This window comes from Melopsittacus undulatus, chromosome 1, assembly GCF_012275295.1.
Source record: "Melopsittacus undulatus isolate bMelUnd1 chromosome 1, bMelUnd1.mat.Z, whole genome shotgun sequence".
NCBI classification, from domain to species: Eukaryota; Metazoa; Chordata; class Aves; order Psittaciformes; family Psittaculidae; genus Melopsittacus; species Melopsittacus undulatus.
This window is the reverse complement of record NC_047527.1, coordinates 154529240-154546292: the sequence shown is the minus strand read 5'-3', so window position 1 is coordinate 154546292 and position 17053 is coordinate 154529240. Positions and strand designations below refer to the sequence as shown.

At 42.1% G+C, this 17053-nt stretch overlaps 2 protein-coding genes across 4 annotated transcripts in view; one reads left to right on the top strand and one right to left on the bottom strand.

Moving 5' to 3' along the window:
* The window catches only part of ANLN (anillin, actin binding protein), an 819922-nt gene that overhangs the window by 241421 nt on the left and 561448 nt on the right, over positions 1-17053 (top strand). The window lies entirely within an intron of this gene.
* Positions 1-17053, bottom strand: part of ELMO1 (engulfment and cell motility 1) — a 247265-nt gene that overhangs the window by 126905 nt on the left and 103307 nt on the right. For both annotated transcript variants that reach the window (XM_034062009.1, XM_034062008.1), the window contains exon 15: positions 8602-8706. In XM_034062009.1, the coding sequence (XP_033917900.1) occupies positions 8602-8706 (105 nt within the window). The remainder of the gene's footprint in view (positions 1-8601; positions 8707-17053) is intronic.

Below are 17053 nucleotides of genomic sequence, written 5' to 3'. Positions count from 1 at the left end.
CAGCTTTGAAACGATCCTCAGACACTCTCTGTGCAAGCTCCATCTTTCAGCATGTGCTGTATGTACAAAACAAGGCAGTGCTGCCATGTCACAGCTCTGTAAGAAAGGAAGATGGAAGGCCCTTTACTCCATCTAAATACCTGCAGGCAATTCTGGCAGATATGGATCTTGAGTATGAAACAGCAGCAGTAGAAGGGGAAAGAGGAAGGAAAAGAAAGGGTTCATATAAATGCCCAAAGAGAAATCATTCCTGGTCTCGGCAACAGATTTACAACATTCATTATTGTATCTGTAATCTCTTTTCACGACTTCGCAACTCATATCCTGTTCCCAAGTCAAATGCTATAAATACAGGTGATAATGGCATGATTTTAATGTTATTTCCTCTATCACTCTGGTTATGAAGGAGAAATAAGCAGGGAATGGACATGTTTACTGCATAAGCTGGTGAAAACAATAGCAGGGAAAGAAACACAACACCCAGCTCTAGACTGAAAACACTTCTGTATGTCTACAGAGCACACGACTGACTGGATCCACGTTTCCATCACAACAGTGCTTTTACCAAGGAAAGGATTCAGGAAGTCACGAAGCCCACACACAACCTTCATTCAAACAGAGGTCTATCATTAATGCTCATGAAGTGGCTGCACCCTATTATCTTCCTCCTCCTCCCCGTCACAAACCCACAGTGAGCTGCACATCCACCAGATAGTTCATGGTCGGCAGGTTAAATTTGCCTATGGGAAACAAATACTTCAAGGCAGACATTGCAAGAGAACCCTCGCTCCACAGAATCAGAACTGTTTAGATCTTAAACCAAAACCTTAAACCAAAATCAAAACCCAAACCCAGCTCAAGGCACAAGAGTACTAAATGCTGCAGACCCTCTCCTCTCCCTCTTGGTCAATGTTACCCATGACCATGAGGCAAAGCAGAAACAACCATGATGTGTTGTTGTGACCCAACAATGTGAGGGGAAAAGGGAGGAAAACAGAGAAAATGAGTGAGAGCAGCACAGAATGAGAACAAACCTGGTACCACACGAATGAGATTGAATTGACCAGCAGAAGAGGAGAAAGGAAAAGGTTTAAACATGTTGTTCAAAATGCAAGGAGGTGAAGTATTTAGGAAATCAGCGTTATCCATTTTCTTGACATCTCTACAAATGAAACTCCATAGCCTATTAAAGCATGGAAATTGGACAGTGGCTATAGCAGAATGCGGATCTGTACAGTCTGTACTGGGTTTCAGTTACCCACTATATGTACTTCTCTCGTGCAAATCCCTGCTGCAAATTGAGGAGAAACATTCCCCAATCACCAAACAAAACCAAAGAGTGATCAGAAAGAGAAATAAAGCCTTGATCATGTTTCCCAATGTGGACATTTCGGGCAGCATTGATAACAGTTGGATTTCTCCAGGCTAAAATACCCCAAAGTCTTCTCAAGAAGGAGAAGGAAGCCCTCCAACATCCAACTGTCCAACAAAGCATTTAGAGAGCTACAGGAAAGAACATTCCTCCTTAGAAGAGATGCTGTTTTTAACAGCAAGCTCTTTGTACTTCCCTTGTGCTATAACCAGTGGTGCTCAGCATCACCCAAAGAATGCTCACCTGCCTTTACAAGTTATCTCTCAAAGCCATGCACAATAACATTAATCCAAGTGTCACACCAAGATCACAGATGCTTAATATTCCATATTTGACTACCATGGGCTCAAAAATCTGCATCAGCTTCCATAATGAAGTTTATACCTGTTCTTACTGAATTCAAAAGCTTCCTTATCAACACCCAGGAAGATGAAACCACCAGACAGAAATACTCCCTTTTCACTGGGAAGGAAAATCGACTTAGCCAATACCTTAATCCTTCACATTAAAGATGGAACTGGCTCAAAGTATACTGCCCACAGCAACTGCAGATGTAATTCTCAGTTTATTGAACCAACCTCAGAGCTTGGCAATAGAACAGATTCATTGTGATTAGGAAGCAAATATAGAAGTGAAAGGCAAGACCCACTATAGCTGCACCAGTACTGACACTAAATCCCAGAGCAGGCAGTTCAAGAAGTGCTGCTGCACTATTAAAAAGGAGCATTTCTCCAAACCTATTTTGTAGCTCTATCTAAAGCAATCCTGCATTAATACAGAACAAGCTTTCTAGCTGTCCGCTGTAGGTTCCTATCAAGAGGTTCAGAGTGCTAGTTAGTAAAGGCAGTAAAAACTGCCTTGGACCCAAAATGAAAAGCCAGGCAGCATTCTAATACCCCAAAATTGCAGGGATGCTCTTCATTTTCTCCACACTGCTTTTCCTTTTCCTAAGCTTCCTTATCACATACTGTAGGCTTCACCATTTTGCCTTCGTTTAGGTGATTTAAATAACTCTAGGAAGCAAATCCTAAGGATATGCTTCCTGAGAAGGATAAGGGACTCTGGTGCAGGCAGTCTCCATTCATCCTCTTCATCAATTCTATTTTCTTCCTAAGGCAACCTGTCATTTGATTAAACTTCAGCACCAGTGTCCTTCCAAGAGCCTTCACTCAGCACTGTCCCCTATAAGCTGCCTTTTTATCTTCATTACTGTATTCCCTATTTCTTATACTTCCTTTCTTCCTTATCTCAGCCTTCCTTCACACTCCTGAGACATTACAGAAACATGGCAAACCTAAAGTCAAGCAACAACTGCATCTGCCTTCCTCAGGAAGGCACTAGAACTGCAGTTTAAGCTGAGATTTGAGAGAAGAGCTGAGGACATGGAGTTACAGGACAATGTTAAACACCAGACATCAAGTCCTGATGTGCACAACAGGGGGTGTAACCAGGAGGAAGGCAGAGTGCCCACTGTGGCAAAGCAGTCAGGAGACAGTGACACAGTCATACAGGACAACAGGGGAAAGAAAAGCAACTGGTTATTGTTACGTCATTATACAGTAGCATACAGGTAACAGGGTCCATTCAAACTACCATGGTGTTTGACTGCAGCCATAAAATGCTTCTAACTGGAAAGTAGGAACAGAGAATGGAAAGACTGGCAGAGAAAAGAGCAGACAAGACCACATTAAACAGGCTGGGATCCACCAGTCTATGGCAACTAGGTCTTGTGTGGAAAACTGCATTCCTTCAAGAGATGCACCAGGACAACTCATCTAACAAAGCTCATCTTTCTCCTTCATTTTACCAAAAGGGAAATAAGTTACATCCTTTTTTCTATCATTTCTGCAGGAAAAAAAGGCCTGGCAGAAATCAAGCTCAGTTTTACATCAGACAATGCTGAAATTATGCTAGACTGCTCCTATGTGATCAGGCTGGAAGGAGTAGGCACGAGGAGCCTTTGTGAATTGGCGGAAGGATGTGTAGGCAGCCTCCTATACAACAACTGCATGGGTACGGCAGTGTACAACAGACAGCCTGACTGTGACTCAACCCATCACAGTTCTGAGAGGTCTCTGCAGAATGGCAGCAATCTCCTTGCCTGCATCACCGGCACTCACAAACAGCACCTGCTCCTCCACTGCGACTCCTGAAAGCATCCAAAGGAGAAGGGGATTTTCCAGTACTGATCCTAAACCAGCTCCACATTCAGTTTTCACATAGACAAAATAAGTCCTGGTGTGACCAAAGTCCAAACATTGTTTTGATCTGCAGCATTTCCATTTGCTTTAAATACAAGAATGGAAAATGTAGAAGCATGCCACTAAATATTGCACCCATCACTCACAAACACGTAATGGCAATGGACCCATTATGAAACACACCAAGGGATCAACAAGCCCAACTACGCAGCATGGATTTCAAAACTGGTTTCCCATCCTGGTGACAGTATCACAAACAGAAAATTCCACATTCAATGTCTAACAAATATTTGTATGAAACAGATAAAATCAGTCGGAAAAGGGATAACATCTCTGCTACAGATGAGGGACTGAATTACAGGCTACAGTAAAAGTATCTCTTTCCAAGGAATGGTTATGTTTCTCCCTACAGATATCAATGATCTACTAATATAATAAATAGCAGAGAATTTAGCATGAACTTGGGTATCCAGCTGGGTGAAGAGCCAATGCTCTAAGTTTAGAGAGCTGCTAAGTTTATTTGCAGTGTCTGCCTGAAGCACCAATCCCTTGTGCTTAAACAAGACAAGGAAGCACAGGCTGTGTCTTCTCAAGGCAGAATCTCACCCCAAAGCAGCAGTGAGACCTGCTAGAATACGGCTACTCATGAGTGCACAAGAATATTGACAAGTCACCAACAGTCATCAAAAGCAAATTCATTATGATGAGAAATGTGGACCCCACCAGAGACAATATCATACAGGACTTCCCTGTGACCCTGCTCACTTACTGTGAAAAACAAGAATCCCCTAGTAAAGTCCTACACTCCCTCCAAATGAAGGTTATGTTATCACTATCCTTAACATACCTGCATGGAAAATGTAAAATAAGGCAATGTTTCAATGGTGGTTTATTAGAAGCTAAGTTGTAGTTGCTGTAAATTCACTTTATCCAATAGCATCTGCTCTTTCTTGCCTGGAAACACTCTTAACATTAGACAAGCTCCAAGATGAATGGCAGTCTGCTCCCGACTGGAGCAATAGCTTTGATTCTGCTGCCTGCTACCACGAACACCTGGATGAACACTGACTGCACATACAGCGATCAGCCTCTGGGAACTGCAGAGCATCTCCAGGTGTCTATGGAAGCATCCCAGGCACAAACACAGCACACAGGACAACAGTGTCAAGTTCTTCTGTTTGGGTGACAAAGAAAGGGAGTGCTCTGTTTTGGATCCTTTAGCTTCATTTCACAGCAAATTAAACAACATCATGATTTCAACTCAGTACCAGCAAACTGAAGTGTGTGCATAGAAAAAACAAAACCTGACAAATGAATACACACCTGCAAACACATCTGCATACAAACTATTTCAGTTTCATGTATTTACATCTCTCTCCCCATCATATCATGAAAAGAAAATGGATCTGAGTGGTCTTGCATCATCAATTCCCAAACAAATAGATGGCAAAGCACCAAAAAACAGGGATACCAACAGCAGAGGTGGCATAAGTGATCCCAGAGAAAGGTTTTTCCACGGACCCTTTTTACACCCTGGGAAGCATCAAAGGCACATTGCTGCAAGCCACCAGTAACAGAGATCTCAAGATGTCTGCACTGAGCAAAGTCTGGTTTAAATGGTAACTTCTAATTTCAGTTTTAAAACTAGGAGATGAAGCTGAAGCCGTTTTGGAAAGGAGCAAATGGAAGCAGGGGGAACACACGACTCGTCTGCTCCGTAAGAACAAAACACCCAGAGCGATTATCTGTCACAAAGCTCTATTCCAATCAGTTTCTTCACTGTTAACTTTAATTATACACTGTCTGTCCTGTAATTATGGAGCTTGGGAAGCTGCCAATTATTTCTTGTGGAAACTTTCTTACAGTTCTTGCAGAGATTCCACATGACTTCCATCAATGCATCCCATGGACTATGTCACCTTTCAGAGGAAAGCCTCTGGTGACGGGAATTGATTATTTAAGTGGAACATGAACGCAATGCAATGTCCCTGATAGCATCAGACAACTAATGAAGAACACAAAGTAAAGCTAACTCCAGAGAAAACTAATTCCATAGGAAACATGTTCAAAACTCAAAATGACAGCTAAGGACACCACACAGTCAAAGAGAACAGGGATCTGCTTCCCTTCCACTACACAACCTTTCTCTGGGATGCTACAGTCCTATTGTACAGCAAACAAAAAGCCAAGATTCAAACTCAATTAACCCAAAGTGTAAATCAACACTGTGCTGATCTGAAGGAAGGCAGCAAGGAAAGAAGACATCACTGTAACCTCAGCAGTAAGCACCTAACAGGGAACAGGTGAATGAGAGAAACAAGAAGTAGGCAGGAAAGCATCAAACAGGCAGAAAAAGCCTGGTTATTTTTGTTTCACCACACAGCACTCAGGCTTTCACCTTGAAATGCTTCCTGCTTTCAAGATGCAGTTACTCATCTCTGCTCCCTCATTCCTGCATTCCTCAACACACTGCCATTGTATTTACTCTTCCTACAAGTACGTCTGTTTGCCACTGGTCTCTGAGACCACAAAGCACTTCAGTTTCACACATCCTTCCCACCTAATTCATTTATTATGCAAATTATGTCTAAAGGAGTATCACTTATGAGAGGCAGAACAAGGAATGAAATGGCAAGAGATAATTTATTGCTTATCATCTAACTTCTCCTTACCCATTTCTTTCAGTAACACAAGAAGATACTTGACTAAAGGCCATACTAAGAAAGCAACAGGCCAGACTGCAGTGATTTGTGCTATTAAACCACCAGTGCACTCACAGAGACCATCACAACCTCCTGATAGTGACTTGGCTTAAAATACCCCATTCTGCCAGGAGAAACTTCCTATTTTCCATGTTTGTTTCAAACCACCTCTGGTTTCCAGTCTCCATTTTAACTGCTGCACAGCAGATATAATCCCAGGGTACAACAATCAACTGTGCTGCGAAGGGCCATGCTGAAAATAACCTCTCCCCTTAGAACCACAGTATTTCCTAGCATCAAGAATGGAAGAAGAGAGAAGAGCTCCTGTCAAACAAGTTTTTCAGTATGCAAGTACTTTTTGTACAGATTGTTTCTTGTGGGAACTTAACCTTGACCACACAAAGGGAGGATCTAAGAGCAGAAATACATCTGACAAAGCAAGCAAGGTCAGCAGGCTGTGCAAGTAAAGCAAGCGGGTGTTGTGGGAGCTTTGGGAGCCAATGGCCATGAAGAAAAGGGTGATGTTAGAGGTGAAATAAACTCAAAACAAGAAGGAAACAGGTATTACCAGGACTGACAGGAAACTACTGTACACCAGCTGGTAAACCAAGGAGATTAAAAGGGAGTGTCAGGTGTCTTTTGCAATCAAAGACTAGCAATACTGCAGGGGTTGCACAGCACCATTCGTCTCAGAGGCGATCACCATGCTGTCAACACAACAAGGTGGACCACTGCAGATCAGTGAGCTAGCATGCCAGCAATGCTTGTGTAAGAATTACATAGAACTGCTCAGGAAAGATGGGTAAGCTAACCCATTCCCAAAGCAGCTCTGGGCAAGCAGTTTAACCTGAGCGTGCTTCAGTAAGGCAATTCCAGGGTAAATGTATTCTATCTCAGGTGGAAAATACATGAGGCACCCAAGAACTGTACAAGAATAAAAGCAGGCATCTCGAAACAACAGAAAACCTCAGTAAGGAAGCAGCAACAATCCTGCATTATGGAAACAGAGCAGAGCCAGCAGCAAAGTCCCCTCTAATTACATGCTACACTGACCCCAATTTTTAAGACAGCGTTTGCAACATGAAAACAAACAATAAGGAGACTGGAAAGGTGTCAATGAATGCTCTGCTTCAGCAGCTCTGCTTTTCCAGTCGCCTTTCAATCCCTTCCAACTTCCATAAAACACAACTGTCTCTTTGGGAGCACTGGCTGCCCCTACTAAGTGTATTCTCCAAAGTTAGAGTGTTCAGAGGAAGCCTATGAAGTAGGCCAGATCCTACCAGATTTCCATAAGATACAACAACCAATCCTCTTCACATACACAAACCCAATTTGGCATCATTTAGCCAGTAAGTGAAATAGCCCTTGATTTCAGCGATGTACAGGGGCTGAGAAATACTGCTGCATTGCAGCTGTCACTGCTTCTTTTAACACTTATTGCTAGATTCAGACTGAGGAGAAAGATATATTCAAAGAGCAGATCTTGTGGCCTCCTATCATGTCCATGTGTCAAGCTGGCCTGGGTATCAGCAGGCCCTTTACAAACCTATGTGAGCTCTGACACTAATCTACTTGGAGCGCAAACTAGTTGATAATGAGTATTAAAAGGTCACTCTTTTTTACCAGAAATGAGTGGAAATCACCTCTACTATGTCAAAACACTGACCTTCTAGATTATCCTCTGCTCCCATCTGTGTTCACCAGCTTTATGCTGGGCAAATGTTTGATTTCTATAAAGGTTAGGAAAAGCTCCATTCAGAGGCAGGTATTACTCAGCTGTACACCTCTTCTTGTGAGAATGCAACACATAACTTCCTATATTTGCTATTTCAAGGGTAGTTGAAGTGGAGCGGTCAGGGGCAGGGACAGGTTGGACAAATGAATCGTGATGCTTCTTACCTATTTCTTCTCCAAGCATTTCCTCGCTACAGTTTGACAGTGCTCATTCGAACCCTCAGGACACTGCCAACTCAGTCACACTCCAAAGCATTTGCTCATCAAAGCCTCATTTCCACAGGAAACCCTGATAGATTTTGGTAGACTTAGAGCAGGGCAGAGAACTGAGCACAATCACTCATTTCTGAGCTTATGGATACCCATCACACATCTGAAAGAGTTCATTTCCCTTCTCTATGTAGCTGTACAGCTTTCCCCTTGATCTTTCACAGCCTTACACCACACTCTAGTGTTACATGGTTTGGCTTCCTAGAGCTTGCTGTTTATGACATCAGAATTCTGAACCTCCTCTTCAGAGTCAGCTGTAAACAGGACATAACCACCCCCAACAGGCAACTGCACAGACCTCAGAGACAAGAAGGAGCCTTACCCGTATATAAGCATCCTGGTGATGTTTAGCGAAGTACAACATGTTGTCGAGGGCTAGCATTCCTGGAGGGGTCTGTGTAAAATCCATTGCAGGGTTTACATGGTTCTGTAAAGAGATAACAGGTTGACTCAATTAGCGTCTACACAAGAGCTATCAGCTCTGCAGTGATGTGCACCATGCAGCAGGTATAGCTACAGAATGGAGTTTCCCCAAAGGCTGAGTGTGTTCAGAAGCATGGATCTCCCACGTCTTTCATGGTAGAGAGACACCTCAGGTGTACTACATACTAAAAGCAGTGTTTACATGAAAATGCACATCTACACACAAACAGCCACCAAAACACCTCTTCATACAACTGCCCTGGATTGATTTCTAATAAACCACAATAATGAGAAATAACTACTAGATTCCAAAGCTGTATGAAGTCTATTGGATCCTGCGTGCTCCTGAACATAAAGGGCCTCAGATAAAAGTGCATGAAATTAAACAGATTCCTCTGTGGAATTCAGGTGAGTATTCTGGTTACATTCTGCATCTATGAATCTCAACTATGGAACTAACGAATGAACAGACCAACTCCAACCAAAACCTGTCAGCTTCCACACACACAGACCAATTCCAAATGTTCAGTTCCACACACTACATCAAAACCTACATTTGCTCACAATACCCATCAACCCAGTCCACCGTTAGACCGGATGGAATTAAATGCACATTTGAGTAAGTTTCACACAGGTCATGGTTTGGATATGAACATCAGACTGGTGACAGACAGGACTGAGAACACCACAGAAGTTTCTCAGACAAACAAAGGCTCCATCCTTAGTGGAATGTGTCTCCACCTAAAAAATGCCTGTTGCCAGCTGTGCTCCTTTATCAGTACCACCTTTGCAATGTCTCCAGCTCCACTCATCATCCTGACACAGACAGATTTCCCTTGTTGCTTTACGATGGCATTTCCATTCCACAAGACACAGCTGACAGGGACTTAAGAAGTGTATTTACTATCAGCCAAACGCCTGGTCCAGATCAGCACAGGTTTCTTCTACCATCAGTCCACCTCAGAACTACCACCGGGTTTCTGCTGTGTGCTCGGGGTCTGATCCACCCACCTCATTGACAAAAGCATGGGCTTTACTACTTGGTCCTCCCAATGAATCTGTGAGGCATAAGACTGTAGAAATCTGAGACTTTATTCTCTTGCCTGTCTCACCTTTAGGTTGGGTTCAGCCAGGCAATAAATCACAGCCACAGGAAAGATCAGACATACCTGAAAGCTAAAATTACCCATTAAAGCTGCTGCAACTTCATGAGGGAGACAAAGGTTTGGGGCTGAAAAGGTCTGTACAACCTGTTTGTTTTACATCTCCAGCTTTGGAGAACAGCTGCACCAGCAAAACAGCAATAGGGAATCAAGAGGATATCTGGAATCCTGGAATTCATAGGGCAATACCTAGGCAGTAATGTATCAGAAGGGTGGGAAAGCAACAGTGTTACTGAGTTGTGTTTTCCAAAACCTCCTTTTTAAAAAATGCTGTTCTTTAAATGAGGATTCCAATATTCACCCGACTGATGAACAAAAGCCCTTCACAGCCATTTGCCCAACTCAACCTTCCATCTTCCACATCTGGTACATTTATCAGTCAGAACACTTACAATCAGATCAAGACTGCAACACACACAAGACCAACAGACCTCAGCTTCTGGGAAGAGAAAACTTCCTTCCCATGATTTCCATGCATTCCAGAAACAGCAGCAAAAAGCTATCAACAAGGGACCAGTTTTACACCTTTTGCAAGCAGAACTTGAGCACAGGGCTGCATCTACTCTCTTCACCCCCATGCTATAGTACAGGGAGACTATACTTGGATAAACACCTGGCAAGCAGATAAGAGTATCAAGACCCATCTACCTTTCTCCAGCTATTAAAAACTATCACTCATTTCATGCGTAGCATGACACCGACATAAAGTCTCACCTACTGCTGCTTGAACAGTTCTTTCCTTCATCCCATTCTACATCTCAAGTTGTACAGAAAGAGTGACTAAAACCAGTGAGGGCAAAAGAAATCTCATCACTTTTATTAAGGATGACTCATTTTGTCTCATACTATCACTGTGTTCAACCAGAAAAGCCATCTCTCCATCACTCACTACTTTTTTTCTAAGTCAAGCCTACAAAACCAGCTATTTTCTGTTGTTTGTTTCAAATACTTCTGTGTCTTTGGATCCCAGGATAACCAGAGCATGATCTACACTCTGTTAAGTCAGTTACCTGGAGCTAGGCCAGCTGGTAATAGCCAAGGATCCACAAGACAGCTCTGGTATGTATGAAACAATACATTACCTTCAATTACTCTTCACACTCAAAAAGCATCCCAACTTCTTTGATCCCTTCCTTCTTCCTCCCTCTGCCTAAAATCATCCTTTTCTTAATAGGCTGAATGTTTGTGGTTGAAATATTAACTTACTGAGAGTAGGTTGAGAGTGAGATACAAAACTAAATTATCTCAAATGCCACAGTGAATAATTCAGAAGTACGCAAACACCCTCACCTACAACATCATTTATTAAACACACGGAAACACAACGCCTCAGGCACAATAGCTGCATCTGTTTGGTGTAAAGCCTATTGCAGTTTGCTCTTTATAAAGAGCCAACAGTAAGAAACACAAACGGAACAGATCTGTTACCTTCAAATGTTCAGGTAATCTTGATTGGGGTTTTTTGTACACCAGACTAATATCTATGCATCCCTCAGCTTCACTGTCTGAGCGGTATTTTATAGCTTATGCTTTTATACCGTACATGTTAACATTATCAAACCCATCAAGAATTTGTTAGCCAGCTTAGTAGGGTACTGGGGGAATTAAAATGCACTCTTTTGGGTAAGATGGAAACCCCAACCCACGTCTGTTTATGCCATTTAAAAAACAATAAGTAAATCAATCACATGGCGCGTTGCACAAGATTACTCTGGATTAATTCCAGTGCAGTAATTACAGTCTGGCAACCTGGCATTCTCCTGCAGTCCTAGCTGTGTAAAGCTCTCTTCACTGTCCTGAATGGCTCCACTGTCTTAAATACTGGCTTCCAGGGCAATCTCTGAAGGATGTATAGGATGTGTCCTCACCCCTAGCTGCCCAGTCCCAGTACTGGTGTACTGCCTGTAGATAGCTGCTGATGGAATAAGCAACACCCATTCCTTACACTATGCCTAACAACACTATTTGCCATGAGAATATGCTGAAGCATAGAAACCATGAAACTCCCCATATCCCTACCCTATTACAGCACAGATTTATTTCTGTCTTGGCAGATATTAATAACTTATCACAGATTGTGCACCAGTGCAGCTGTGTAAACCAGTTGACAAGTCATGCTGGTTTGTCCTGAAAGCAGCTTGCAGTATGTGCTAGACCTGGTAATAGTTATTCTATGTACAAGAGCCAACTTCTATTCTCCCAACCCCAAAGCAGCGTAGGTGACATGTTATTCTGTATGCCTCACTTCTGTACGTTTGTATGACAAAAACACTACAGAAGCTCCCAGGGAGTAAAAGAACTGATGATGGAGGAACTGCAGAACATCTGAAAGGGAAAGTCCAATTGGAGTGGAGTCGATTTAAAATGAACCCTCTCAAAACTGGTCACAGTGATATTCACAGTGAATTACAAAGTGATAAACTTACATTAGAACTATCAGCTAGCACACAACCTTACCATTTACCCCTTCCCTAAATAATCCTCAAGTTCTACAGACAGAATGTTCCCATCTGTTCATTTACACAAGAGTTACAAATATGAGAAAATGCTACATCAAAAAAACACCCAAAACCCCCACAAGCAGTTGGGAAGAGGTGATCAGCTCCAGTTCTTGATGAGGAAGTAATTCTGTCTTTTTATTTAACAGCTCCATATTCAAAGAGATGATGATGCACACAACTTCCACCCTCTGACTTAATGAGATACAACAGTGACTTGGGGATTTTCAACCTCTCTGTATTCAATGAAATGAATAATGAAAATGAAGTCTTTTAAGTTAAACTAAAATTAAATAAATAAAATATAAATGAAAATTCAAACCATCATAGAACAGTTTGGGTTGGAAGGGACCTTCGAAGATCATCCTGGTTCAAGCTGCCAGCAATGAGTAGGGACATAAGAAAGCACAAACCACCAAACTGAATAGAATGAAAATGGATCTGAAGGATCCTTGGATTTAAATAAAGTAATAATTAAAAAATAATAATTAAAACATTAATAAAAATTAAAACCATTAAAAACTATTAATAAAAAATTAAAAACCCATAGTGTACCTCAAGTCAGAACTATCCAATATACCAAATATACCCAATATATCAAGGATATGGCTGCAATTGCTCTAGCTCCAAAATATGCAGAAAGCCTGTTCAGATACTTCCAGTGCAAGTCATTTAAATCACATCCCCACTACCCAGCACATGTGAATGACTCCAGGATAGTTCTGCTGGATGCAGTTTGCATCAGAACTCACCAGTTCTGTTTGCACACAATGACAGCAGGTTTTCCTTCAACAAACACTGCTGCTTCTTCCACCTTTGTGTTTCAGCAAATATTTAATACTAAGTATTTCTACCTATTAATTTACTTCTTTATTAAATTCTACCTATTAACATCTAATTTCTAAATATTAGCATTTAATATTAAGTATTCCTACCTGGTTAATTATTTTCCTATGACAGTTCAGCAATACACATTAGTAGACTGCAAATGTTATTCTCCAATAATAAAATCCACCCCAACCTACATAACATGTTAAGCAACAGCATTTCTGGATCAAGTTTGACCTCACCAATATAAAACTGACCTCTGCAATAGTAAATAAATCCTAAGCACAATCTGCACATAATTTTCCTTATAAATATTAAATAAAAATCATGATTTGATGACTGCATTCCCTTAATTCACTGAGCTGCTGTGTAAATCTGACATAAAGCACCAAAGAGGTCTATCTACATAAGTCACCACCAGGAACCTGTCCCAGTCATGAACCACTGAATCCCAGCCTGGTTTGGGTTGGAAGGGACCTTAAGGCTCCTCCAGCTCCAACCCCTGCCACGCGCAGGGACCCCTTCCACTGCAGCAGCTGCTCCAAGCCCCTGTGTCCAACCTGGCCTTGAGCACTGCCAGGGATGGGGCAGCCACAGCTTCTCTGGGCACCCTGTGCCAGTGCCTCAGCACCCTCACAGGGAAGAATTGTTTCCCCATAGAATGGATGCTATAGTGGCCAGAACTGCAAAAATCTGACTAAATCAACTAAAATCATCAGATAAATCCTAACAAGACATGTCAAAAGACAAGCAGAGCATCAGACTCACAAAGTCCTTGGTCAGAGTAAACATTACTTAGCAACAACTAAAACCATCGGTGTTATCAGCGCTGTTCCCAGGCTGAAAGTCAAAACACAGCACTGCAGCAGCTACTAAGGAGGAGAAAAGTCAACTGCTACTGCTGAAGCCAGGACACACTACATATTTTCAGCCATGAATAAGTTAATTAATTATTACATAAACTTTGTTTTGCAAAGCAAGACACAACGCTCTTGCATAATTCTCTGTACTTTATACATACCAATATTACAGCTTCACAGTTACATGGAACTAATGCTTTGGATTCAACAATCTTAACCCCTGTAGACTGCCAACAGTTTGAAAGGGGGGTTGGACTAAATGATCTTTCGAGGTCCCTTCCAACCCTTTTGGATTCTGTGAAAGCCTAGAAGAATCTAAAATGAGTGCTATAACTTAGAGCAATCACATCAAATATGATGTGTATGAAAAGTATGAATTATCTGTCAGGTTTTATTCCAGTTACCAAGAACAGATTTTACAGCTGGATACATGTTTAGCACTTCACAGATTGCTGACTCCTTATTACTGAAGTAATTTTTCTGGGCACATGAAGTTCCCACACAGTAACAGATTATGGACTCTCTCGGGAATATGTGAAATGAATCAGTGGAACATGATCATTTCAATTACATGTTCTCAGCATGGTAAATTACTACCAGATATCTCCCAGTATCCACTAAGTTTACAGAACAACACAGAACTAAATAAAGGTCAACCATCCACTCACAGATCTACCTAGACTGGGTCAAGAAACTAAAAGCCACACTAGTTGATGACTACTCCACACCTGACATTACCAAGTCATTTAGCAGCCACCTCAGCAGACCCTGCCAGGTTTCCTGTCCCACACTTTCATGTGAAGTCATAGAATCACAGAATGGTTTGGGGTGGAAAGGATGGAAAGCATCTTAAGATCATCCTGTTCCAATTCCCTGCTATAAACAGGGACATGTTACACTAGACCATGTCACCCAAGGCTCTGTGCAACCTGGCCTTGAACACTGCCAGGGATGGAGCATTCACAACTTCTTTGGGCAATCCATTCCAGTGCCTCAGCACCCTTACAGTAAAGAGCTTCTTCCTCATATCTAACCTGAACTTCTCTGTTTCAGTTTGAACCCATCACCCCTTGTCCTATCACTACAATCCCTAATGAAGAGTCAGTCCACTTTAGATGAAACTGCTGCTGGACAAGGTGTGAGCTAATCCAGATGGTTTGTACTGCAGGGAATTAAGGACCATACCCATCAGACTTCCTAGAGGCTCAGCTAAGAGGGTTTGAGGCAGGTACCCCTCCAGCCAGAGCAGCTGGAGAGCCATCAAGGGCTACAGCTTTCCAAATAGCTCCAGCTCTTCCAAACTCCTGATGGAAGTTTAACACCCATGTCCTGGCCAGTGAGCCATTTTTGTGCTGTCTGAACTGCAGCAGTAAAGGCAACTGGCATCTATCCTCAAACAGTGGTAAAAATACAAGCCTCTTTGTGACCTTGGAACACATCAGGCAATCAACTGGTTTCATTTCACTAGCATCACTAACACAAGTAAGATCTAAGGCACAAACTCCCATCCTGCCAAGCAGGATCATTCCCAAGCTAGCAAGAAGACAGCCGTGAGCAAACAGTGTGAACAGTGCCAGCAGGAGCAGCAAGCCAAAAACATTAATCCATCTAAACCTGAGTACTATAAATAAGCACAGGTTAAACATTTACACCTAGGTGGAAGTCAGACACAGCAGAATCAAAACCTGCCTGAGTCATTTTATCCCTGTGAATCCTATCACAGCTGTTCCTAAGACACATTTTGGCATGAAAGGCCTTTTTTTGAGTCCAGGTAAGCTCAATGTCTGTTGAGTAAGGTACACTGGGACTTCCATTCATTATTTAAGCATAATGACTGGCACAGCTGGTATACTGGCATACAAACATTAACAGTGCTAACAAAGAGCAATGGTTCAAAGACCACTTACAAAAGAGAAATCCAGAGCTGTTCAAAAGGCATTTTGGATAAAGGAAAACAATACCAAACAGTTAACAAGTAAAATGAAAGGCTGGAAGCCAAGATCTGCTTGAATCAGTCTTCTAAGCATAAGACTACTAGGACAGCATCGTTTTGATTGCTTTAGTTACACTTCAGGCAGTTTTACCCAGACTTAGCCTTCCTGACATAACATTTGCCACTGTAATTAAGGTGCATTAATTAAAACACCTCTCAGCCATGGTTTCTTTTAAAGATAAATTACTTAAATTATAAGCAATCGAGTAAAAGCAAGGTAAAAATAATCATTAGAGTTTTCCTGAGGATGTGAACCTACAGCGAACCCACACAGGAAGCAGCCCACTTAATGGCTGCAGTTGCCTCTCTCATCCATCATCACTCAAAAGAACTGAGTGACTCTCCTTCCTGCTGCAACAACTACCAGCTCCAGTAAGGGACTTCATACTTAGATCCTACTGCAAGTATGGCACATCCACAGAGCGAGATGGGCACTCCATTTGGGCAGTGAATTATACTTCCCTTGGAACTCCATTAATAACTATGACTGTGGTAGCTGGGGACACTGCAGCATCCTTAAGAGCCAATGTTGCTCATCCTGTAATATACCTCATCTGCCATTAGTAGAGGGGTGATAAAGAGACAAAAAACCATGGGATCCATCATTGGGGAATTCCAGCTCACTTGACTTGGACTCTTCTTTGCCTCCCTCTATAGGGATGTGAAGATCTTAGAACCAGAACTGTGCTCTGCAAAATGCAGATATGTTTTGCATGCCTGGGCATTGTTCTGCTCTGCCTCCAGCTTCCTCTAGACAGACGTCAAACAGAGGACAGAGCTGCACCAGGATGTGGGAAGATTTAAGGCATCTTTATAAGAACACATCCCACTGCCACTCATGCAGGGGCTGTGTAGCAGGCTGATGACATCAGTCAACATAGTCACCGTTCAGGTATGAAGGTGCTCTTCATTTGGGGAAACAATTGGGTATTCATAAATGAGTCACTTTCTTCCCCTTGTCTTTTCCTTCATTCATAGGCTTTAGTTAATGAAAGCACATGATCAAAGA